Source organism: Clytia hemisphaerica, unplaced genomic scaffold (genome assembly GCF_902728285.1).
Source record: "Clytia hemisphaerica strain Z4C2 unplaced genomic scaffold, Clytia hemisphaerica genome assembly, whole genome shotgun sequence".
Classification (NCBI taxonomy): Eukaryota; Metazoa; Cnidaria; class Hydrozoa; order Leptothecata; family Clytiidae; genus Clytia; species Clytia hemisphaerica.
Window position 1 is genome coordinate 2,192,420 of NW_027103595.1, and position 27,079 is coordinate 2,219,498.

The 27,079-nt window shown below is 37.5% G+C and overlaps 1 protein-coding gene across 1 annotated transcript; it reads left to right on the forward strand.

Moving 5' to 3' along the window:
* The first annotated feature begins 19,390 nt into the window (after positions 1–19,390).
* LOC136801689 (uncharacterized) lies at positions 19,391–27,036 on the forward strand. The gene is made up of 12 exons (XM_067058335.1): positions 19,391–19,655; positions 22,153–22,203; positions 23,061–23,131; positions 23,348–23,425; positions 23,652–23,807; positions 24,050–24,236; positions 24,328–24,474; positions 24,707–24,763; positions 24,934–24,996; positions 25,245–25,307; positions 25,706–25,750; positions 26,609–27,036. The coding sequence occupies exons 1-12, from the start codon at positions 19,631–19,633 to the stop codon at positions 26,911–26,913; spliced, it is 1,248 nt and encodes a 415-aa protein (XP_066914436.1). The 5' UTR covers positions 19,391–19,630; the 3' UTR covers positions 26,914–27,036.
* The last annotated feature ends 43 nt before the right edge of the window (positions 27,037–27,079 follow it).

Here is a 27,079-nt window from a genome sequence, read left to right on the forward strand (position 1 = left end):
CGCAAAATTGATACTTTTATATGGTACTATTTTATGAAAAGTTGCAACGACCTATTGATTCAGCTCCGCATAATAAATTACCTCAGCCAGTCAGGGTGGAAATTATACAGAATAAAAACCTTATATTTTATAGCACGTTGTGCACTATCCGCAGCCTTATCGCGTGCTAATTTAGTTACATGCCAATTTGAACAAAACTTATTTTTAGGTAATATCTAATTTTCCCCTTGTTCTACTTCAGTTACTTGCATCCACTGACGTATGGGGGTATCATAATGAATGCTGTAGTAATCAGTAATGCAATAGACCGTCTTATTGCCGAACCAAAAAAATGTCAGCGTTTTGATTGGTCAAGAGCATGGAGATATTTGCGATATTTCATATTTCTTTAGTATGGAAATATGACCACGTTGACTTTTAGGGGACTGGGTAAGCGACGGGAGAAAAATCAAAACAAAACAGCCGAAAAGAACTGACTTTCGGAGAAACTAACTTGGGTGGGAGTCAAAGGGAAAAATGAAAAATGCAACAAAAATATTTTAAAATTAGCTTTTACTTTGGGGTTCTTCCATAAAAGACGCTAAAATCAAATCTGATGAACTAAGAAATTATCATAAAACTACTTGACACCACCCAAATATTTTCAGCTATTGGTAAATTCGTCCGTGTAATAACCAAACAGTTTTTGTATAAACGCATACAAAACAAGTGATACTTTAATGGACCTACCTAGTTAAAAAACTAATCTATGAAAATTGAAACAATGAAACACATAAGACATAACTGGACAAAATAAAAAAATATAATGAAAGCATATCCATTGGGAGAAACTATCAACACTATTGAAAAAAACTTTTGAAAAAAAAGTAAACAAGCTAGATGCTGAATGGACCTACCTGATGATGAAAGTTAGATAGCAATGCAAGGAGAAAAATGAAAAAAAATCAGTCAGAAAGCATAACGCAAGAAATTCATCATTGATTGATGGTAGGGGGAGAGGAAAGGGTTGTAGGGAAAAAAATAAATAGAAAGTTCTGGTCGCAAAAATCAGTTTTATTGACAATTGAATCATGCTTGATGGTGAGCATTGTTATCAATAATGTTTTTGTGTGAAAAACATAGAAAATATAAGGAAAGAATCCAATGAAAATCTGCAAAAACGGCGATTTCCGGAATTTTCAACCGGAAAAGAAATTTTCTCAAAAATCGAACTCGGCCATGTTTTGAGCATTGCGAATACGCATCTTTCTGCAAAAAATCAGAAAAAACTAAAAATAAAAATTCGAGAAAATGTCAAAAAACCGGTTTTTCCGGCATATTTCCGGCATTTTCGGCCGGAAAAAAAAGTTTTTCGAAAATCGGTCTCCGTCACATTTTAGGTATTGTCATATTGCGTCAGTGTGCAAAATTTCATAAAAAATATAAAGTACAGCTCGAGAAATTCAAGAAATACTGTCTTTCCGGCGAAATGGGTTGTTCCAGCGACTTTTAAAATAGTTCTGGCTTCAAAAATCAATTTTATTGAAAATTGAAACATGCTTGATGGTGGGCATTGCTATTAATAATGTTTTTCAATGAAAAAACAGGATTTAAATGAAAAAACAACCAATTATAAGGAAAAAGTCCAATGAAAATCTAGAAAAACGGCGATTTCCGGCATATTTCAGGTATTTTCGACCATTTTCTCAAAAATCGGTCTCGGCCATGTTTTGGGCATTGTTAATACGCATCTTTGAGCAAAAAATCAGAAAAAACTAATGATAAAATCTCGAGAAAATGCCAAAAAAACAGTTTTTCCGGTATATTTCCGGCATTTTCGGCCGGAAATGAATTTTTTTCGAAAATCGGGCTTCGTCACAATTTAGGTATTGACATTTTGCATCAGTGTGCAAAATTTCATGAAAAAATAGAAAGTACAGCTCAAGAAATTCAAGAAATACCGTTTTTCCGGCGAAAATCGGCTGTTCCGGCGATTTTTAGAAAGTTCCGGCTTCAAAAATCAGATTTATCGACAATTGAATCATGCTTGATCGTGGACATTGCTATTAATAATGTTTTTGTGTGAAAAAACAACGAAATATAAGGAAAAAAAAAAGTCTGATGAAAATCTGCAAAAACGGCGATTTCCGGTATATTTCCGGCATTTTCGACCGGTAAAGATTTTTTCTCAAAAATCGGACTCAGCGAAGTTTTGGGCATTGCTAATACGCATCTTTGTGCAAAAAATCAGAAAAAACTAATGATGAAATCTTGAGAAAATGCCAAAAAACCGGTTTTTCCGGCATATTTCCGGCATTTTCGGCCGGAAAAGTACATTAATTGAAAATCAGGCTCTGTCATATTTTAGGTATTGCCATTTTGCATCAGTGTGCAAAATTTCATGAAAAAATATAAAGTACAGCTCGAGAATTCAAGAAATACCGTTTTTCCGGCGAAAATAGGCTGGTCCGGCAATTTTTAGAAAGTTCCGGCTTCAAAAATCACTTTTATTGACAATTAGACCATGCTTGATGGTGGGCATTGCTATCAATAATGTTTTTGTGTGAAAAAACAACGAAATATAAGGAAAAAGTCCGATGAAAATCTGCAAAAACGGCGATTTCCGGGATATTTCCGGCATTTTCAGCCGGAATAGAATTTTTCTCAAAAATCGGACTAGGCCATGTTTTAGACATTGTTAATACGCATCTTTGTGCAAAAAATCAGAAAAAACTAATGATGAAATCTCGAGAAAATGCCAAAAAACCGGTTTTTCCGGCATATTTCCGGCATTTTCGGCCGGAAATGAATTTTTTTCGAAAATCGGGCTCCGTCACATTTTGGGCATTACCATTTTGCATCTTTGTGCCAAAAATTAGGAAAAACTAATGAGCCAATCCCGAGAAAAGCTAGTAACGAACGGACGAACGAACGAACGAACGAACAGAGGTTAATTTATAGGACCTCCACCGGGGTAGGTCCAAAAAGCTATCAAACGCTTTTCTTTAAAAAGGCATACTTTAAAAGTCGGACCCGGACTTTGGACCCTGACCCCGGACCCTATTTCGGACCCAAGATCGGACCTCAAATCGGACCCTAATTCGGACCCCAAATCGGACCCCGATCTACAAAAGTCGGACCCCGATCTACAAATGTCGGACCCCTATCTACAAAAGTCGGACCCCGATCTACAAAAGTCGGATCCCGATCTACAAAAGTCGGACCCCGATCTACAAAAATCGGACCCCGATCTACAAATGTCGGACCCCGATCTACAAATGTCGGACCCCCCCCCCATATACAAAAGACGGACCCCCATCTACAAAAGTCGGACCCTTGTGGCGCACTAAAGCGGAAATAAATCGAAGTGTCTATAGTCACGGCAGATTATTTTTTTTAGTTTGCCGTTACTCTAGCCGCTCCGTTACGGACTAGCTAAGTCTAGCTAAGCTAAGTCCCGACAGATTGTTTCTTTGTAGCTTTATGCCTGGACTATAACCAGACCGTTGTGGAACGGCTATAGTAACGGCACATATTAAATTTGGAAGATAAGTAAACAGATTCTACAATTTCAACGAGGTGTTGAATGGCCGAGTGGATAAGGAAGTGTGGCTACCAAATCTCTGAACAAATTTTGGATACAAGGAGTTCGAGACGACCCAGGTGATCTTTTCTGAGAGTAGTAACATTCCTCAGTAAAAATCTTTCATGAGGTATGATAGCCATGTGCAGTACAGTCAAGTATCAATATGAGGTATTACGAAAATCGCTACTTTTTGCCGTAATCGCTTTCGTTTTTAAGATAAGGTCTTAGCAACGGGTACCCCGGGAATAGTTACGGGGCATTGAGAAAAAATCCTGACATAAAATTTCAAAAAGATTCACGCTATCATATTCTACATTACAAAATACACCTGTTCTATGTTGGGTTTTTTTCTCGGTGTTTTGTAGGCTTAATTATTGTCTTGCAAAGTAAATAAAACCCCCTCGAAATCTTTAGGTTTTGATAAGCAAAATACTTACATACTATTTTTTTATTATTAAATTCTCTTTCATCACCAATAAGGTTTGGTATATATATGTTATGCCCCTTAAAAATATATACAGAGCGTTTAACTACAATATGTATATTAAAATTTCGTTTTTCGGACTATATAACATTGCTAAAAAAACAAATGAAAACAGGCAACCTGGATGGGTTGGAGAGACTCCGTACACCCGGAGAGCGCTGTATTTCCGCTACCGGGCCTATCCGTACAGAAGTAGATCCTTCCCCAGGCGACACTAGATCCACTCGTAACCCATGCGGAACAGAGGGAATCGCCTAAGTAAAATCAAAAAGAGAAAAAACCTCAGCTCACGGCGATTCCCAGTTGATATGAAAAGAGCGAATAAAAGCCGAAGGCAGCACTAAATATAAAGGAAAACGCGTGAAGAAACAGTCCAACTGACGCTACCTAATAACTGAAATTATAAATTTCTCATAGTGTAGACAAAAAAAAACAAAAAACTAGAGCGTCTAACTACAATGTACAGAAAGTACGATAGTACGTATAGAAAAGCTGAAAGGTGACACGTGTGACTAAGCTCAAATGTGAATAGGAAACTGCCCAACGAAGAGATAAGAGGGGACCTAGTATTGCCTGGGGAGGGCTGTGAGTGTAATGCTATGGGGCCTATCCATGCATGACTAGGGAGACCGCTCCAGGCAATACCAGGACTACTCAAATCCCAGACAAAAAGCACAGCCCAAGTAGGAAAAAAATCAGGAGTAACAAGAAAAAAATAGGCATTGAAAAGTACTAAAGGATACCTAAAGGATAGGTACTGAACCTACATGCCAACATGTCTAAACTCAAGAAAAAATTTACTACGCATCAAATTCAAAGTTTTCGTTAGTATACCATGATCGATTAAAAATATAGTATAAATTGAAAATAAACGACCACTTATTGTAAAAGAGAAAACAAACATTTTTATGAAAGTGGGTAGAGAACTAAGAAGTGACGTGAACTACAAAATGCAGGGGGTAAGAGGGGGAGATAGTGGTGGGGGAGTTCACAGCCTCAACACGTTCTCTTCCAACTTGGCTCTAAATAAGATTCTATTTTCCATCACATGCCAGTTATCAATTAGGTCCACACAAAAGTCAACCTCGTCTGAATGATCTGCAACTAAAGACTTAACATTTCGTTTGACATAATTTTTGTCGAGTAACACATGAACAACATCTAGATTCAAACAGTTCACTGTGCTGTTTGCTGTATGGGTAAAACTATGGGATATGTCGTCTCCAGATGACAGCATGTGGTACATGTATGCTGCTAATGATGGATTTTTGGTCGCCAGGTGGAGAAGTGACAATTTTCGCTTGTTGATGTGAGTGGTAACGTCCGGGAGATTGTAGATGGTATTCAAGAGGTTACGTGATTTCTTGGATACGCCAAAGAGTGCCTTTAAACAAATACGAGCCTGTGTGTTTAATAGGACTGCATCTGACTTGTTGAGCTCAACGAGTTCGAGACCATACAGTAACTTAGGTACAACGATGGAAGTAAATAGAGTCACAATCTGGTTTGGATGACATTTACGAATACCAGCACTAATAAGGGAGGTAGCCACTGACCACATGCATGCTATGCGATCTAACATATGTCTTTTAAGAGTAAGAATGTTCTTATCAATCTCCCACTGAAAGCCAAGGTGTTTTAGGGTCTCCTGCTTCTGGACGATAGTGTTGTTGATCCGGATAACAGGATTTCTGATTGGAGGTTTGCCAGATATTGTAAACTGGGTCTTGATCTGATTGTACCTGAGACAGTTGCTGACACCGTGATCGATACAATGGTCAATCATCATCTGAAGGTGAGTGAGAGTAGGACTCATTAATATGATGTCGTCAGCATAAGCTATGATACCTGTGAGGAGATTGTTGGGGAGGAATGTTCCAATCTGGAGAGACTTCACTCGGAGAAGGAGATCTTCAATGTAGATGCTGTACAGAAAGGGAGAAAGGATGCTTCCTTGACGAACCCCTTGAGTCAATAAAAGTTCTTTCGAGTAATGGGCAGCATAGTGAACAATGGCAGACCCATTCAGATAGAGTTTTATCAGCATTGATAGGACCTGGTTTGGAATGTCCCTATTTTGTAGTTTGCAGAAAAGGGTGTGCCAATTGCATGAATCAAACGCTTTTTCAGCATCTAGACTGCATACGTATACGGAACTGCCTCGATTATTGTAGTATTTCAAAGTGTCTGAGATCAATAGTTCTACGTGTAGGGTGGAGGAACCAGCTACAAAACCAAATTGAGAGTCTGTGTGGTTGGAGATGTCTGGGCATTTGATCAATAGTTCTATTACTTTAGTCATAATTGGGATAAGGCTAATCCCACGATAGTTATTAGGGTTATTTAATGATTTCTTGTAGGATTTAACGAGTGGAATAAGAATTGAAGTGCCTAGTTGGCTTGGTAAACGTGATGACGAAAAAAGTTTGTTAAGTAGGTCAGTCAGGTACGACTTGAAAGTAGGGCTTTCCGCACAGAGAAAATGTTCCGCTTTGATCTGAAAGGGATCTCTAGACTTTCCGAATTTCAAACGACTGAGAGTATCTGCTACGTCCGATTCAGTGACGTATAAATCATCTGAGGGATCTTGATTTATCTGCTGCAGAAGTTCGTTGAGTTTTAGATTGGATTCTGCGTTGTTAGTATTAGGAACACGCGGTGTGTTTAACAATAAGTTATTGAAATGAAAATGGAATTCATCTGTAGTATCTGACTTGTTGGATTTACCATTTATTGTATAGAGTTTTTGATCATCATTTCTCAAGGATCTAAGTCTTTTCCAGTAGGATTCTGGTTTAACGTCTTTCAGTTTATCAATATTGATGTAGTGTCTGGCTGTAGCATTGGTCTTAGCACGCCTTACATGATAACGAAAGGATTTGCGTGCGAATCTATATCGACAATATGAAGTGTCAGTAGGAGATTTAGGGAAACCATTGTGCTTCCAGATATTAAACATTGAACGTAGGACCTTGTGGGCTTTTCGGATATCGTCATTCCACCATGGTTTGGATTGGAAAACATATACAGTTTCTTTGAAGGACTTGCAGGCTTCACTGGCGCATGAACGGAGGGTGGAGTGGAATTCGTCTAACACATCCTCAGAACTAAAATCGAGTTTGTTGATGGCTGTGGCTACGTAAGATCGGTAGAGATCAACAAATTTGTTGTTTTTCCAGAGATGGTTTGGAACAAAGTCAGATTCAAGGGTGTTGTCGACGACATCCTCGTTTATTGTTGGTGTGAACGGTGTGTGAAAAATAGCTGATACCGGAAGGTGGTCACTGGTGTTGTCAGGGTCAGGATCGTGTACCGATACTTTGATGATAGTTTCTATAGAGGATGCAGGAACTAGGATATGGTCGATGTATGACGAATTTGCTAAGGTAAAGTGTTGATATGTATAATTGGGAACCTCACCATGCGTAATGTCAATTGGTAACAGTTCGTTTTCATTAATAAAGTCTGAAAGGTACTTGGAAAGAACGTTGGGTTTGCCTGAACGGGATGAGATTGGGGTAACAGGACAGCATTGGAAGTCTTAAATTTACTTTTTCTCAGCAGGAGAGCAGTGCCGCCAGAACTCGGCAATATTAAGGCATGTCCAAAATTTCCGTAATTTTTAATCACCAATAGCGGAAGATTGCAAAATAAAATGTTATAATTTTCCGATCCTAAATAGTTCCAAGTTTTCAAAAAGTGCTGTTTGATAATTATCATTTTATCTGTGACGTCATAATTCAGTTTTTTGTAAAAAATCCGGGGGTTTGCATCAACAATTTTTTTGATTTGGGTAATTGTAAACGCTATTAAATTTTTCAAACAGCTGTTTTCAGTTAGCCCAACATACTAGCTTTCAAACTTGATAACTTTTTGCGAAGCGAATATACATGAGCGAAGCAGTTTTGCTATCGTATCGTGTGCATGTACCTTTAAATTCTATATACCAGGGGAGCGCCAAGGAAATCTTGATGTGCGTTTTCTACGGTACCGAAAACATCATTCCATTCCGTCAGACAGGACTTTCTCTTACATTTGCTTTCCGTCGCTTCCGTAAATTTGGAACAATTGGTTTTTAGTGTAGAGGATGTATACCAGATCTAAATAGTTACGGAGATAATCTTCCCTAGAGTTTCTGTTCGGATTATCTCCCTAATGTTTAAATTAGGAAATTTAATGAAGAGATCGGAAAATCAGCGCGGGCTGGAAGCGTTCAAGAAGCGTTCAAACGCTCGTTTTTAAGAAGTCGTTGCATTGACTCGGGCAAAGACTTTCGAATGTTGACTCTGAATTCGAATGTTGACTCTGTCTTTGAAAAATAAAATCATTGTTGTTTTGAAATTGAAAAGAGACGGTGCTTGATGAAAAGAACAGAAATGAAGAAAGCAGCTGAACTGTGGAATGATGGTTTATTGTTTCATCAACAAGACAGCAGCCTCAACGGAGTTGTTGCTTCGTTGCAAAAAGAGGTTCAAAGCTCAAAAATGAACTGTATTATAATGGTGGGAGAACCATTCCTTGGATGATTGGATCTTGATTCTTGGTAGTAGAACACAACATGAATTTGGACTTTTAGAATGTTTTGAAATGGGAAAAAGATAATATATTTTGGATATTGCTAACTTGGAAGAATTTATTCCTCCCCTTATTGAGTGGATGAAGAACTGTTTGTTTGTTGTTGCTTTTTAAATTCTGGCTTGGCCGACCCTCGATGATGTGGACTCCGTGGTTGTTGTTTGTTGTTTATGAATACGCATTGGTGGTCAGAGAAATAGAACATTGAATGTGATTGTATCTTAAAGGATTTTATTGATAATGATAATGGTGATGACTTGTAAAATGTCAAAATACATCGACAAAACTTGACATTATTTTTATGATGCATTTTAACTGTTTTAAATTTTTGTGCTACAATTAATACAGCCGTGAAAAATGTCAAGATTTCTTTTTACTTTTTTATGTGAAAAGTTTGCTCCTGTTTGTCAACAACTCAAGGGTAAAAGACTTGTCATACTGGTCTCCAACATACTTAAGATTTTAAGAGCCTTTAGATTTCCCAACTTTGAAAAAATACACAGCCAGTAAAATTTAGAGATTTTGCTTAGTAGAATCGTTGAAGAATACTTTCTAAATCTCAGATCTTTACTTTTTATCTGGTTTTTCATTATTTTCATCCATGGCGTCCTCCAGCTTTTTGGTCCCCCCCTAATAAGAGCTAAAATCCCCCATCTGGCCTTTCCCCCCCACCTGTCTTTAAAATTCGTGCTCCCCCTATTGGGAAATCCCCCTAGCCGTATTGTATAAGGGTTGCGAAGTGATGATCCAGACTCGCCTCAATTCGCAAGCTACTATAGCAAAAAAAAGACTCTCAAAATCCCTAGAAAGACAGGCTCATAAGCCTGAATGCCCAAACACACCAGGAAAGGTCTGTATTTATCCTATTACTCCCCCCACTAGGTAGAGGACTGAATATACCCCCTATTCGCCTTTCTCCCCCCATCAAGCTTGAAAATTTCACTTCCCCCCTGGCACCAAAATCTGATTCCCCCCCATCTTCCTGGGGGGGGATGATCCCATGTCATCTCAGGATTTTATAGCGCTAACAGTTTTAATATAATTCTAGAACGTTGTTAAAATTTTCAGAATTTATATATGATGCAATTATACGATATTCCTAATTGCGTATGATTATTGAATTTTGAAATTGCATAAGTCAACTTATTTCCGTTAAATTCTAGTCTTGAAATCCTCTGTATTTCACATCCCTGTCTCAATCAGTCAATAAACCGGGTGATGTCTCAAGTTTGTTTAATTTTGTTGCCTCTGGGGTCTCGCTCTGCAAGGGAAACTTTTTGAAGAAGCTAGAGGGGTATTTTGCCACCAGAGACGAAATTTTTCCAAGTTTTCCAGCGGTTATGTGACACAGGGGTGTTTATGTTAGTTCTTTCGTCAAGGGGTTTGTCAAAAAATTGCATTTTGGAAAAAGAGTTTTCGAATGTGCTTTTTGGCCCAGCGATAGCATATGGGCCTTTCATTAGCCCTTTGCTGTTACGCTAGGGTCTCCCCTGTGTTCGCGCATCACACGGGTTTTATGGTTTACAGGCTAAAAGCTTCCATATATTCAATATGAACCCGACTGGATGTATTCGTGTTTAAATGAATTATATAATATGTTATATATATATTATACTACGGTGTTTGCAAATTACTACTGCGTTATTATGTTGTTCTATTATTATTCTGTTATTATGTTATGTTAGATATAATACAGTCAGGAGTACATTCAACATGAACCCGAATGGATGTATTTGACTGGAAATGATAACAAAGACAGGATCCAATTTAATTCCAAGGAAGTTAATCAAAAGATAGCTGATGACTGCGTCCAAAAAACACAACAAACTTATGTTGAAGCTTGGTTTCTTCATTCATATGCCAACATGACACAACTATTTGATTCATATTAAGATTTGCTCGAGTATTAAGCGAGAAATCAATAACTAGCAGCTACCGCTACAGTACAACTTTTTTACAAGAAAAACAAGACAAATCAATATGTGAATATTAAATGGTTGGTGAATGGAAATAAAATTTCCAAAAAATCAATGTTGTTGAATCATGCTGGCCGATGATTATGGTTGGCAAACGATATCATCCACCAGGATGCATCCTCTCTTATTTTCCCCCTATTTTCTACTTTCCTATCTTCTATCCTGATTTTCTGACTTCCTCTAGTGTTTCTAACTGTTTTCTAAGTATTTTTCTGAAATTTGACCGTACCGGTGAAATTGGTCTCCGACCCCGGCTCGAACCACCAAATGCAAGCAACCTTGGTTTACAAACCCAACGCCTAACCGCTTGCGCCAACGAGACACGGTAGAAAGTTGTCATTCACAAATACTTATAGCGTGTAATTTACAGACCTTTATTAAGAAAGCTCCCAGCCCTACCGGTGCCCCTACAAGGATCCCTACGGGATCCTAAGTTAGGTCACAGGGTACGGATGCCCCTAAGAAGGCCTTCGGCCTTATATTGTGACTCTCGAGCTCCAACCCTAACCCTAACTGATAATAACCGAGCCCCCGTCTAGGTCCGCAGATTGAAAAATTTCACTTGCATCCTGGTGGATGATATCGTCTGCCAACCGATGATTATGATCTCCATGCAAGTTTTTACTACCATTGTTTACATTGACGTTATTCAACATTGGTCATTGTGCGCCATCCATGCCCCATATGACGGCATGAAACACCATGAAACTTATTGGACTTTTATACGATACAGTCTGTTCAGTCTGATTATCATATCAGCTTTTTATCACAGATGTATATATGTATTGTATGTAAATACTTATTGATATACAGTTAAACAAAATTGATGTATGGCAAAAACAAAACAGAGCAAACGTTGGATTGGTCAGGTGACGCTATAAAAGTCAAGCTTTTGAAAGTTTCAAGTCATATCATATCCAATCAAACAGAATGGACAATGAAATTGAATTGTAAATTTCCTGACGAAACTCTATAAATTTGATTGCACTTTTGGTGTATCATTGAAGGTTTAAAGGTTCAGGTGTAAATGGAATGCTTAAACGACCAAAGATGTTTGAGATATGTGACCTCCCGGATGTAGTGACTCGTTCGATTTCCGATAACTTTACAGATTTTACTGACGACAGTCATTGTTTACCAATACCTAGATTGGTTTAAGCCACAATCACAAATAACTTGTGTTTGTCGTCCGACCGACTGATAATTTCTGGAAAAATTCCTTTCAAAATATAACAGAGATATTGAGGTTCCTATCCGTTGGTGCATGGATCTAGGTGGGTGTCTTCTCCCCCGTATATTTTTTCTTGAGAAGTTGTTCTTCAAATTAGTTTTCAAGGTTGGCTCAGCTCAAATTTTTTCATCTATTGCTCAAAATTTTGGTAATTTCTCATAAAAATATTAATTTCATTAAAAAGCGTCAGTTTATTTTTCATGAATCCTATTAGAAGTTTTGCGACGCATTTTCTTGCTTCAAGTAACCGATATAGTGCAAAATTGCAGCATTAATCTTTGATACGCATTTCGGTGGGATGCTAATGTGATTAACTGTTTGTGGGAAATCTTTTGACTACCTTTCTTAATATACTATTAATTGAAATCTTAAACAAAATTAGAATGCCATACTTTTTTTGTGAATTCTGTCCAAATTGTCAACATTGAAATTTCTCGGTAGATATGTGAGATCATCGTCTAATAAATGTTGGCTATTTTCAACAAATAAAACAATATGATTCATATTTAATGAAAAATTAAAGGATTGTTTATTATGGTGCGTTTTGTACCTAACTATAATTCAATTTTTATAATTTTTTTAAGCGTAGTTTATGCAGCTGTATATATGTAGTATTATTTTTTTGGATTGTCAGTTCTATGAGTTCCCTTATAAAGATCTACTATGAGATTTAAACTCCAAACACCCTCATCCAAATAATTATCTCTTCAAAGGAAAAACATTATTTTAGTAGTTTTTTCCCCTGTGTATACCAAACTAGCGAAATAATTGAATCCCTTTTATAAGTGCCTTTATCATTAGTTCAAATTTTAAACCTCTATATATATGGTCGACCGTAGTACAGTGGTAGAGCATCCGGCTACGGTTCGCAAGGTTGTGGGTTCAACCCCCAGCCGGGTCATACCAAAGATTCCCAAAATGGTACTTGATGCCTCTCTGCTTGATGCTCAGCAACTAAGAGAAGGATCAAGGGTAAGTGGAGAAATCCAGGGAGAAAGAGTGGCGCCCTCCCCTACCTTCGGGTAGATAGCTATCGAAAGAGGAGCCTTCGGGTCGCCTCCGACTGCGGTCGCAGACTTACTACTTATATGTATGGCAGTTGTAACAGGAAAAATAGTACAAAAAGCGTCCAATATCAGATTCAGACAAAATGTACCTCACAATTATTAGTTTATAAATTAAACACAGGCAGATAAAAAATTTACAAGCGTTATTCCCATAAGCGTAAACAACATGGAATAAGAAGACAATCGCTGGGCCTTCACGCCGCTAAGGCGTCTTGTTATAATTCGAACGTTCGAAATTAAAGATTCAAAAGTTCGATTTCGAACGCAAGGAATTCGAAACCGGAAGTAAGTAATGCTTTTAAGGCAGACAAACTTTCCCGAGCAAAAACGATTATTGAACTTTTTATTGAATATTCTTACAGAGTAGAGAAAAGCATATATGGATTAAAGAAATATTTTTAACCGGGTTTAAACCACATTCATTAAGTCACATTCATTTGAAAGTGCTCATTTTCCAACGATTCATTCTTAAAAAAAATTGTATAATTTTCCTCAAATCCGTAGAAGTAAACGTCGTAAGTTTGTACCACTGACCTTTATATACCCTGGACAAAGCTTCTCAATCCCAGCCAAGCAAAATCTTTGATCGGAGTTTTTTGAAAATTGGTACCCTAATGTCGGCACTACTCGATAGCGGTGTAAATGCATCGAGAGCGCTAGGTCTACTTTTCCTCAAATTCTTTTGATGATGTAGCGGCGTTAGACGTTAATTTTTAACATTGCAATGGCTTCTCCTTGGGTACCAATTCCACTGACCTTTATATAACCCTGGACCAAACAATATCTGCCATCTTTGATTGGAGTTTTTTTAGAATTGGTCACTGACCTTTATATATATACCAATTCTAAAAAAACTCCAATCAAAGATGGCAGATATTGTTTGGTCCAGGGTTATATAAAGGTCAGTGGTTTGTACGCCTGAAGTGTTTGTTTTATAAAATCGCAATTTCTAGTGCGTGACCCTATAAATATTTTGCTTGCAACTTGCGAATCGAGTGACTTGCCTGGATCGCTTCGCAATTCTTATACATATACACTAGTTTTAGCCAAAAAGCGCTGCTATTGGTGAAAAAATCGCAATTTCTTTAAAATGACGTAATGTTACTATTTTTAGAAACAACGCGAAGAGAAACGCGGGAAGAGTCAATACGAACCCCCTGGAACCCGAAGAAAAACAGAGATCGGTCCCGTAAAATCATCCAAATCCGTAGAGCGGGAAAATGAAATGGAAAAAAAAAAATAACTTTTGAAGTGTTCAAAATGGCTCAAACAATTTTGGTCTTTGATGGTGTTCTTTAAAATGGTTCAAACATTTTGGTCTTTGATGGTGTTGTTTAAAATGGTTCAAATATTTTGGTCTTTGATGGTTTTTTGGAGAATGGTTCTTGCTACAATCTTTGAGTTTGAGAAAGAAAATTGGTGTTGTCCTTTTGCCATTATTGGCTTTATAGGTCAGGGCTTGGTGCATGATATATACGTGTATGGCCAAGAACTACCGTGCATGTTACACTACACGCATTACTCTAACTACACTACACTCAGTACTCAGTACTCTAGTAACACTCTCTCTGTGCTCTAGCTAATCTCCATGCTCTCACTACACTCAATGTTCTCACTAAACTCACCCCACTCACCCCACTCACCCCACTCACTCAGTATACTCACCTCACTTACTCAGTACTTTAGCTAATCTCCATGCTCTCACTAAACTCAATATTCTCACTAAACTCACCCCACTCACCCCACTCACTACACTCACCCCACTCATCCCACTCACTCAGTATACTCACTACACTCACTCAGTACTTTAGCTAATCTCCATGTTCTCACTAAACTCACTAAACTCACCCCACTCACCCAACTCACTACACTCACCCCACTCACTCAGTATACTCACTACACTCACTCCGTTTAGCTAATCTCTATGCTCTCACTAAACTCAATGTTCTCACTAAACTCACCCCACTCACCCCACTCACTACACTCACTACACTCATCCCACTCACTCAGTATACTCACTACACTCACTCCGTTTAGCTAATCTCTATGCTCTCACTAAACTCAATGTTCTCACTAAACTCACCCCACTCACCCCACTCACCCACTCACCCCACTCACTCAGTATACTCACCACACTCACTCAGTACTTTAGCTAATCTCCATGCTCTCACTAAACTCAATATTCTCACTAAACTCACCTAACTCACCCCAATCACTACACTCACCCCACTCACCCCACTCACTCAGTATACTCACTACACTCACTCCGTTTAGCTAATCTCTATGCTCTCACTAAACTCAATGTTCTCACTAAACTCACCCCACTCACTACACTCACTACACTCACCCCACTCACTCAGTATACTCACTACACTCACTCCGTTTAGCTAATCTCTATGCTCTCACTAAACTCAATGTTCTCACTAAACTCACCCCACTCACCCCACTCACCCCACTCACTCAGTATACTCATCACACTCACTCGGTACTTTAGCTAATCTCCATGCTCTAACTAAACTCAATATTCTCACTAAACTCACCCCACTCACCCAACTCACTACACTCACTACACTCACCCCACTCATTCAGTATACTCACTACACTCACTCTGTTTAGCTAATCTCTATGCTCTCACTAAACTCAATGTTCTCACTAAACTCACCCCACTCACCCCACTCACTCAGTATACTCACTACACTCACTCCGTTTAGCTAATCTCTATGCTCTCACTAAACTCAATGTTCTCACTAAACTCATCCCACTCACCCCACTCACTACACTCACCCCACTCAACCCACTCATTCAGCATACTCACTACACTCACTCAGTACAGCTAATCGCCATGCTCTCACTAAACACAATATTCTCACTAAACTCACCCCACTCAACCCCACTCACCCCACTCACTCAGCATACTCACTACAATCACTCAGTACTTTAGCTAATCTCCATGCTCTCACTAAACTCAATATTCTCACTAAACTCACCCCACTCAACCCCACTCACTACACTCACTACACTCACCCCACTCACTCAGTATACTCACTACACTCACTCCGTTTAGCTAATCTCTATGCTCTCACTAAACTCAATGTTCTCACTAAACTCACCCCACTCACCCCACTCACTACACTCACCCCACTCACCCCACTCACTCAGCATACTCACTACACTCACTCAGTACTTTAGCTAATCGCCATGCTCTCAATAAACTCAATATTCTCACTAAACTCACCCCACTCAACCCCACTCACCCCACTCACCCCACTCACTACACTCACCCCACTCAACCCACTCACTCAGCATACTCACTACACTCACTCAGTACTTTAGCTAATCTCCGTGCTCTCACTAAACTCAATATTCTCACTAAACTCACCCCACTCAACCAACCCCACTCACTACACTCACTACACTCACCCCACTCACTCAGTATACTCACTACACTCACTCCGTTTAGCTAATCTCTATGCTCTCACTAAACTCAATGTTCTCACTAAACTCACCCCACTCACCCCACTCACTACACTCACCCCACTCACCCCACTCACTCAGCATACTCACTACACTCACTCAGTACTTTAGCTAATCGCCATGCTCTCAATAAACTCAATATTCTCACTAAACTCACCCCACTCAACCCCACTCACCCCACTCACTACACTCACCCCACTCAACCCACTCACTCAGCATACTCACTACACTCACTCAGTACTTTAGCTAATCTCCGTGCTCTCACTAAACTCAATATTCTCACTAAACTCACCCCACTCAACCCCACTCACTACACTCACTACACTCACCATACTCACTCAGTATACTCACTACACTCACTCCGTTTAGCTAATCTCTATGTTCTCACTACACTCAATGTTCTCACTAAACTCACCCCACTCACCCCACTCACTACACTCATCCCACTCACCCCACTCACTCAGTATACTCACTACACTCACTCCGTTTAGCTAATCTCTATGCTCTCACTAAACTCAATGTTCTCACTAAACTCACCCCACTCACCCCACTCACTACACTCACTACACTCATCCCACTCACTCAGTATACTCACTACACTCACTCCGTTTAGCTAATCCCTATACTCTCACTAAACTCAATGTTCTCACTAAACTCACCCCACTCACCCCACTCATCCCACTCACCCCACTCACTCAGCATACTCACTACACTCACTCAGTACTTTAGCTAATCACCATGCTCTCACTAAACTCAATATTCTCACTAAACTCACCCCACTCAACCCCACTCACCCCACTCACCCAACTCACTCAGCATACTCACTACACTCACTCAGTACTTTAGCTAATCTCCATGCTCTCACTAAACTCAATATTCTCACTAAACTCACCCCACTCAACCCCACTCACTACACTCACTACACTCACCCCACTCACTCAGTATACTTACTACACTCACTCCGTTTGGCTAATCTCTATGTTCTCACTACACTCAATGTTCTCACTAAACTCACCCCACTCACCCCACTCACTACACTCATCCCACTCACCCCGCTCACTCAGTATACTCACTACACTCACTCAGTACTTTAGCTAATCTCCATGCTCTCACTAAACTCAATATTCTCACTAAACTCACCCCACTCACCCCACTCACTACACTCACCCCACTCACCCCACTCACTCAGTATACTCACTACACTCACTCAGTACTTTAGCTAATCACCATGCTCTCACTAAACTCAATATTCTCACTAAACTCACCCCACTCAACCCCACTCACCCCACTCACTACACTCACCCCACTCACCCCACTCACTACACTCACCCCACTCACCCCACTCACTCAGTATACTCACTACACTCACTCTGTACTTTAGCTAATCTCCATGTTCTCACTAAACTCACTAAACTCACCCCACTCACCCCACTCACTACACTCACTACACTCACCCCACTCACTCAGTATACTCACTACACTCACTCCGTTTAGCTAATCTCTATGCTCTCACTACACTCAATGTCCTCACTAAACTCACCCCACTCACTACACTCACCCCACTCACTCAGTATACTCACTGGTCTTTTAAGGTTTTTTCACATGTATGTACATAAAATTTTACTTAAGATCTTGAAGGGTGGGGAATTTCCCTAAGCTTACGTAGTGTTTTAAGGCCTTATGTAGAGTATGCTTACGTTCAACAAGTTTTGAATGGAAGGAAAAGTCACGTAAGGCCTTCTTAATCAACAAAAACTCTACATAATGTTTGGGAAATTCCCACAAGACAGCCTTACGAACGATTTTCCGTAAGGTGTAAAGTAAAATCTGACGTACATGTGAAAAAAGCTTTAAAGTTCGTTATTTCGACCTCAAATTCATAAATACAGCGACATTTTTTTAATATCTTTTCCATTTGCACTGATGATATATTTCACTCTCAATTTGATGTTTTACTGCTCAATATTAATAAGAAATTCCCGTTTTTGATTAAACTGAAATCGCCTTCAAAAGTCCTTAAAGAAACTCACATACTTTACTTGACAGTTTCTTGCTTACTAAGTTAATTTTATTGTGCGAAAATTTCAAGTCACATTCTCTCATTCAATCCCCCTTAAATAAAATTAGAACATCAACAATACCATCTTTATTATCCTAAAGGCTTTTGATGTTCAAGCGAACCGGTGTTTGCGACGACGGGAACCGTCTAGTAATAGTCAAAGTCTATTTCAAATTTGCTGGCAGTGTTTTTTCAAACCTCAATGACTTTTGATAAAATTTGAATCTAGTAAGCGATTTTGTGCTCGTTAAAAAGACAAACAGGAGTGGAATATTGTTTTAAAGAAAAAGCTCAAAAAGATCGAAAAAAAAGGTTGAAAATGAAGAAGAAGAAAATCAACTTCTTCAATAATTGCGCTATAATTATCATTTTCACAATGAGTGATTTTGATTGAATGGATATCTTTTAGATTTTTTTTCGCATTTATCACATTCTAAATCTAAGATTGAAGAGTTTCTAATACAAAAAATGAAGATTATAGCTTTATTCTACAAGAAGTTGATTTTCTTCTTCTTCATTTCCATCTTCGTTTTTCGATTTTTAAAATTTTTTTCTTTTTGATAATATTCCACTCCGGCTTAACTTTTTAATGATAACAAGACGACTTGAGAAGTCGAAAATTTCGCCTAAAGTTTGAACTACACATGGGAAAAGAAGTAGAGATGGAAGCTATAATCTGCTGAAATCTTCTTTGCACGTCGAGCCTTGATGGAACAATTTTATAAGAACAACGAGGCTCAAAAAATTGACCAATTCAAGAACAATGGTTGTTTAATTCTTAAGAACTAATAGCTGAAGGGCATATCTTCGTCTATCAAAAGTTATTGATTTGATTATTATAATGTATGGTCGTGTTCAGACCTGAAAGTTTAAGTTTAAGGTTTAAGTAGTACTTTGGGGCAAATTGTTTCGCTGCTATTTTTCACATCTTTGCCCCAAGTGCCACCAGGTCAACCCGTTATCACCGTTAAATCAACGATAATCATTAATTTCGCAAGAGTCTTAAATCAATGATTATCCGTGATTTTTAAGTGCCGTGTCCGCCGCCTTGCGCTCACTCCTCTTCATTTAGTTTGCGCTTTAATAATGGTATCCTAGTTGCGTAAACTTCCCCTGTATTCTGCTCATACTTCATTCAGTGCCAATCGACTGTGCTCTTATATCTAAATTGACAAACACACATTGCTAGTTATCTCGTTATGGATTCTAATAAGCAAGAAAAAGGTTTGTTTGTTTTATTTTTTTCAAATTTCATCACAGAAGGATCATCAATCAGGTTCAATCAGTGGGTAATCATCTGACATCTGATATCATCCACAATCGATATAATAATATGGATCAGCTTTAGCTAGTGCTAGTGCGCTAGTTAGTAGGATACTATGGATCGGTCATTATGATATGGAGATCATTGTTGTAGGTCGATTGATCATCGTTAGGTTGATGGATCAATAGGTCGACAAATTGGTTGGTTGACGTATTGGTTAGTTCCAGACGATCTCAATCGAACGGAATCGACGATCGAACCAGTTGAACCAAATCAAACGCAATCGACCGCAATCGACCGATTGAAATTTGATTGTCGAACGCAATCGAATCTTAATCGAACGTCAAAATTATGGCAGTCTGGGTAATATTCGATTGGTTCGATTGTTGTTCGACTGGTTCGATCGTCAATTCCGTTCGATTGAGATCGTCTGGCTTTATTCTTGCAGCTTCCCAACATCCAAGCTCTCAAACATCACAAGCCCAATGAAATTACTTTCGATTTCCCGTAGAAATTATGCGATGAACAATCCGGGGGTCAATGAATCGACGATCAAACGCAATCGAACATCAATCGAACGCAATCGAATATCAATCGAATCTGAAAATTGCGGTAATATTCGATTGAGATTCGATTGCGTTCGACAATCGAATTTCAATCGGTCGATTGCGTTCGATTTGGTTCGACTGGTTCGATCGTCAATTCCATTTGATTGAGATCATCTGGTTAGTTGGCTGGCAGGCCAATGGATTGGTTGGTTAAGGGATTGGTAGTCAATGGATTGGGTATAGGTCGGCGGATTGGTTGGTTGACGAATTCTCAATGGATTGGTAGGTATATGGGTTTGTCAGTTGATGGATTGGTAGGTCAGCAGATTGGTAGGCAAATGGATTGTTTGGATTGATAGGTCGGCGGGGGATTGATGGTTGCTCAATGAATTGGTGGGTGGGATGGATGAATGGATCGGTCAACGAGTTGGTAGGTCGATGGATTGGTAGGTCAACAGATTGGCTAGTGGATAGATCACTAGGTGGATAAATCGTGAGGTTGTTTGATCGTTTAGTAGTGCGATAATCAAAGCGCTAGATAAATACCCACTGAAAATTGAAACTAGGAATTTATTGAAATATTTCACTGAAGCATCAAACTTTTGAATTAAAAGTTTTAATTTTTTGGAAATCATAGGACAATTAAAGTAAATTTAAAATGATTGAGTGAATTGGGTGGACGGGCGTTTTGGAATTATGCTTTGTCATATATACTTCTAAACAACTGAAACCATCCAGGGATAAGTACCGTGAAGTCAAAATACGGGCTAACATGCATAGCCCTCATATAAAATGACCTGGCTGTTCATTAAAAAACAAAGTTAAATCAAAACAAAAATGGTAAAGTAAAGCTGCGAGCGGAGCTGCGTAGTTGTATTTTAATCACCAGCCAGGTTTTCATTTGAGGGCTATGCATGTTAGCCTCCACTGATGCAAGTTACCCGATCTCACGGTATAGAAGCAACAAAGCCAATTTTGTATTCGTAAGAATTAAAGATAAAGAAATTATGAATTAATATTACATACATTATTAACACCCCTGTTTTTTAGTTGTCTAGTTTCCAATCTCGGAATATGATGAACCCTCGACTGACCGAAATTGCAATTATAAATTATTGTGGAATTGAACATGTAAGGCGAATGTTGCACTTTGTTATGCACTGGTTAGGTTTATGGGTCGGTAGGTTGATGGGTCGGTAGGTTGATGGGTTGGTAGGTTGAAGGGTCGGTAGGTTGATTGATTGGTAGGTCAACAAATTAGATGGTTGATGGATTGGTAGATTGATGGGTTTGTAGGTTGACAGATTGGTTCGTCGATGAATTGGTAGGTTGATGAATTGGTGGTTGGTGGATAGGTTGGTTGATAGATTGGTTGATGGATTGTTGGGTCGATGGATCGTTAGGTTGATTGATCATTAGGTTGAATGACCGCTAGGTTTATGGAGTTTCTGTATTTGCTTGGACGAGTAAAGCCTACAAACTGTGACTTTCAACCAATCAAAAACTGCAGTTTGATTCTGCAAACACACCTAAACCATGCTCTGTAACCAGAAAATAAGATGAAAATAGCCTTATTTTGTTGTTTATTTTTCTGAGGCCATAAAAATGTGCCTTTAAAATTCCTTGTTTTTCTTCCTGATCTCTCATTTACAACCTAGAAATTCTCCAAATAAAAAGGAGTAAAAGAAAGATATATTTCTTTCAATAATTTTTTTTTGAAGTTTCTTTTTGATTAAGTATTTCAAGTAAAGTAAAGACTTGTTTTAAATATATAAATCAAACAATGTGTGAAAGAAACTGGTTTTAAATTTTGAGTACAAATGTAGATGATTCAATTAAATTGAGGAGTAACTTATAGAAATTTGAAATTATTTTTTAGGTTATTTATGATATATTTTATATTTGTCAGGAACAACTAACAAGAGAACCTTGAAAGAAAACCAACCATCATCAGTTAAAGGTATACATCATTGTTTTTAATGTGATGTTCTTCTTCTTAAAATCTAACCATTAGCCGATATTCAATCCAATTCTTTCCCCTAAACTCCTTTAAGAATCTACATGTTACATTTTGTACATTAAAGAAGGGTATAATAAGTTATAAAAATCATTTTTAAAACATTTTTGAGAGACCTTAATAGAAATGAATCAGGCCCTTTTTTGAAGAGAAGGACGAAAGGGTGAGTTTTTTACATAATATTGAGAAGGGAGGTTTTAAGATGGGCTTTGAAGGGTCCAATGACACCCATTATGTTTCAGTAAAATATTTTTCAACCTTTTTTCAGCTACAAGTAAATACAGTAATTGAATAATTTACTTGTACAAATTACTGACCGATTAACAATCTAACTAACTAACTGACATGACATGACATGACATCAATTACTAAAATCACGATGACTTTAACATTGGACAATTCCACGTTGGACAATTGACTGGGAGACTTTACAAAACATTCTGACTTGGAATGTAAGTTTTGAATTTCAAAGTAAGGAAAATTTAAAACGGTCGAAAGTTAATCGAGTACCCTTAATAAAAGATGAAGCTTTGAATGAAGCTCAAATTGTTCACAATTTGTTTGTAAAACTTTTGATAAAAAATAACCCTTGTGTAGAGTGGTTGGCAAACAATTTCTCCAACTCCAACCCTGACCCTGACCCTAACTGATAATAATGAAACTCCTGTCTACAGATCCACAGATTGCAAAATAGGCTTGCATCCTGAGGTATGATATCGTTTGCTGACCGTGTACATCATGTGGCAAGTTGATTCATATAGAAATAATGTTTACAGAAGGTTATTAATTTTACTTTTTAGATAGTTGTACAGTAAATTTGGAAGGTGTTGATCAAGGTGCATCATCTTTAAAAAAGCAGAAATTAAACAAGGTAAAATAATAAGGCTTGATCTTAGAATGCTAGCTATTTCTATACAGGAAAATAATTTTGAACCTTTTTTATTAATGTGAACATTCTTTTAAGATTTGAAGTTAAAATTTTTCTCAATTCACGATTTCCTGTTATTTTTTCTCAGATAGAGATATAAAGATATAAATACTTTATATTATTTTAGTTCTAACTGTCACCTCTTTTCCTTTCATCTAGTCTTGTCAACACTGTAAAGAACCGCTGAACATTAATGCCTGCCAGAAATGTGGTTCTTGTGGCAAAAAGCAAAACAAGGTTAGAAAGATTCTTTTGTGAATGTATTCTCTTAAGTTAGGACCATGTAATATATATAGCAAGATTTTCATTTCTCTAATTTGATCTTTCAATATAAGGCTGCCTTACCACAAAATGTGTGTATCCATAATTCAATAAATTCCAAAGGGGTAAAAGGAGTCGAACCCTCGATATGATGGTAGTAATTTCAAAACTTGTTAAATGTTTTTATGGTATTCTTTTCCAGTGTTGTCAACATTGCAGAGAGCCCATGCCCAGTAACGCATGTAAGAAGTGCAGTCTCTGTGGAATGCAACAATCTAAATTGACAACCACAACAATGGATGACATCCCAAAAGGAAAAGTTGACCTGTGCCAACAAAAAAATATTATCAGAAAAAGAGTAAGTTAAAATATTTTTTGTTGTACCTTTTGCTGTTTAGAAAAAATAGCCTAGAAACTTTGCAAATGAATGGGTCCTTTTTTGTTCTTTTTCATTATTTACCTCCTTAGTATAGCCAATAATACAGTAAACTTTTAAAGGTTTTATAGATAGATAGTAAATGAGTTTGATTCTTTGAAATTTTTTAAATAATTTCATAACTAAAAATGTTATTTTCAGCGTGTTTCTCTTCTTATCTCTAGTTAAATACCCTAAACAAGAGGTGTAACAGCCATTGCGTTGTGCTTTATTTGAGTGGCGAGCAAAGGGTCCATGTCGATGGATATGCGACTCCTGGCTTTGCCACTCATTTTATGGAAAGCCTGGTGGTGGAGAATGATGTCGTTTTTGGTGATGTTATCAAGGAGACATTAAAGATGGCATATAAAGGTATACTTTTCACTATCTAACAGCATCTGTTTTCCCTTAAAAGATTTTGTTTGTTTCAGCCTTAAACTTATTTTCACCGATGTTTTTTCAGATTATCGTAAATCTCAATCTGTGGTTTCAACACCTTCTGACGAGGCTGAAACATTATCGGACAATGTTGAAACACCATCTAGTGAGGTTGAAGCACCATCTGACGTGGTTGAAACACCCTCCAAAACTGTTGGTCCTGGTACTGAAAGTAAGTTCTTCCCTTTTTGTTGGAAAAAAATTCGACATTTCACCTATCTTCGACATAAGTGTGTTGCTTTTTCAACCGAGCTTAGTAATTTCTCGCATTTTTTCGATCCTTTTGCTAATAGGACAAACGTAATCGTGAACCGTGATGCTTTGGGTATTAAGTAATAATCATTGTTAGATTTGCCTTTGGAGAACTGTTCTTCTTTGTAAACTTGCTTTTATTTATTAATCAGGAATGTCCGACGAAAATAACGCAACTGAGATGACAACGGTGACTCTTTTGTTCGAAGGTACGAAATGAAATCCTGCACTGTTCAGATTCGTTGTTTTACCATTACTTTTAGTTTTAAAATAAAGTTTTCTTTTTTAAGAGCCTTCTGATACGTTAAAAACGATACCGTTACAAACTATTTGCTTAGCTTATGAAAATTTAAAGGCTATAAATCTGCTTGTTTATCAGACTCTGATGTACCCCAACGTTGTGTGCCAAATGAAACCGGTGAAACCACGCAAAATGTGATTGGTAAGTTAAAAGTGTTCTCTGGTTTTTGATAGCCGAAAAAATCTTCACCTCTATGTGTCAAGTCAATAAATTTTCTATAAAAAATACAAAATTTTAGCAAATTCAAATACTGCTCGTTTTTTTATAATGCTAATTAATTTCTACTAACCCGTTTTTCATTATGACGTTAAGCGTTTATTAAAATTTAGAGCAACCCATTTTCTTGCTCAATTTTTCATCTACAATGTATTGATTTGATTTTATTTCAGTGTCAGCAGAAAGTACTATTGAAGAAGCGCAGTGCCCCACTCAAACCGAGTTAAGTACCCAAGGTAAGGAATGTTAGAACGAATTGGTTGGAATTGGATAAACTTATCTATATTGTTCTGTTACGAAATTTGTTGTTGTATTCGTTCATCCAAAATATCTTAAAGCTTGATCTTGACGCCACACCATTTCTATCTTTCTCGTCTATAAAACTCCCAAAGGATTTGTTCGTAACAGCCCTTTTTTTAATTTAAACTTAAATTGACGTCCGTTTTGATCGAACTTAAAATAATATTACTCTGACAATTGTAACAAATTTATGTTTGAATTTACTACAGATTCTAGCCTAATTAGGAGGGAATACCAATTATCAAGCGAGTATCTAATTTGCAATATTACAACTTGCAACTGCTAGACGGATTGATGTGTTTTTACCTGTTTTAACAAAGAAACTTGTTTTTAGGTTCAAGCCGTGTCGAAGCTTCAAATATTGTTGAAGGTGTCATAGGTGAGAACATTCTTCTTGTCGTATTATATCAGGGAACGAAAAAAACAGTACAATAAATAGATGATTTCGGCTATGATGCGTTTTGTTTTGAAAAACTCATAGTTCCATGATTTATGGCACCAGGTAGAAATTTAGGGTGTTTAGCAGTAACTGTGAAATAATTTTTTTTCAAAAGAGTTTTGTAGTTGAAAGTTTTTTTTTTAATTATCAGATTACAAAACAAAAAATACCGGGTAGCCCACAAAAAAGTGTTTGATGGCCTCGTGGAGCTAAAAATGGTCTTTTAATTCATATTTTTATTCTATTGATAGAGGAAAGCCTAAGTTTAAATTTGAGCTATAAATTTTTGAAATTGGTTCAGTATTTCATGAAGTTAAAAGCTTTCAAAGTAAAAATTTACTTTTCAAAAAAAACTTCTCTGAAAGCATTAAAGTATGCCTAATTTGATAACGCTTTTTAAAGTATTTTTTACTTTAAAAGTTTATAACTTCGTAAATTCTGAACCAAATTGGAAAGTTACAGCTCAAAATTTAAGTTGGGCTTTCCTCTATCTAATAGAATAATTATATTAAATAAAAATTAATTAGAAAACCATTCGGGTGGCTCCACGTTGCCACCAAACACTTAAACTTTTTTTGGGTCACCCGGTACACAAAAATGAAAAATTGTGTTGAAACTTTTTGATTCACTGAGAAAGTTTCACATTGTAAAAGCTTTTACCCTATGTGTTATGTTCCTAAAGTGAATTAAAAGGAAACAAACGAAATCATCTATACAAATTGAACTTTTAGGAAAAAATACGTTATCGATTTCAGGGAGTGGCTTTCATCTAATTTACTTTTGCAATTTCGATTTTAGAACTCTCCAAAGGTGCTATTAAAAAGGGGATGATCGTCCCAGTATACGCGGACCCCTCTCACCAAGACTCGTTTTGGTTATTCTTGTTAACTGACGTATACCCTCGGAAAATTGAAGGTATTTTCTTGGAGAAGATTAAAAACCGTGAATATAAACTTGGCAGGAAACAATCGTTGACGTGGAACTGCATAATTCGGAAAAAACGAAGTAAGGCAGAATTTTACGTGGTTAAATTATTATACGACAATGACCTCTATCACCTACCCTCAGCTGCAGTACAATTTTTAACGGCATTTACAGAATAGGAAGTTTTGTAAATAGATTTAATCCTGCAAAAGTACTAAAAATTTATAAAATGAGGGTCTCTATAGACTGGCTTCCTTTGTATCGTCTCTTTATATTATGGATAAGCAGGTTTAAGCGCTGGGAACGAATTTGACCAAAAGTTACATAATTGAGAGAAGAACAATT

Bases quoted from the DNA above. Each gene is read 5' to 3' on its own strand.
- LOC136801689 (XM_067058335.1), top strand. From the start codon at position 19,631: ATGGATTCTAATAAGCAAGAAAAAG. The intron at 23,132-23,347 runs GTAAAATAATAA...CCTTTCATCTAG, and splicing joins AAAAGCAGAAATTAAACAAG to TCTTGTCAACACTGTAAAGA. The intron at 23,808-24,049 runs GTAAGTTAAAAT...TCTTATCTCTAG, and splicing joins AAAATATTATCAGAAAAAGA to TTAAATACCCTAAACAAGAG.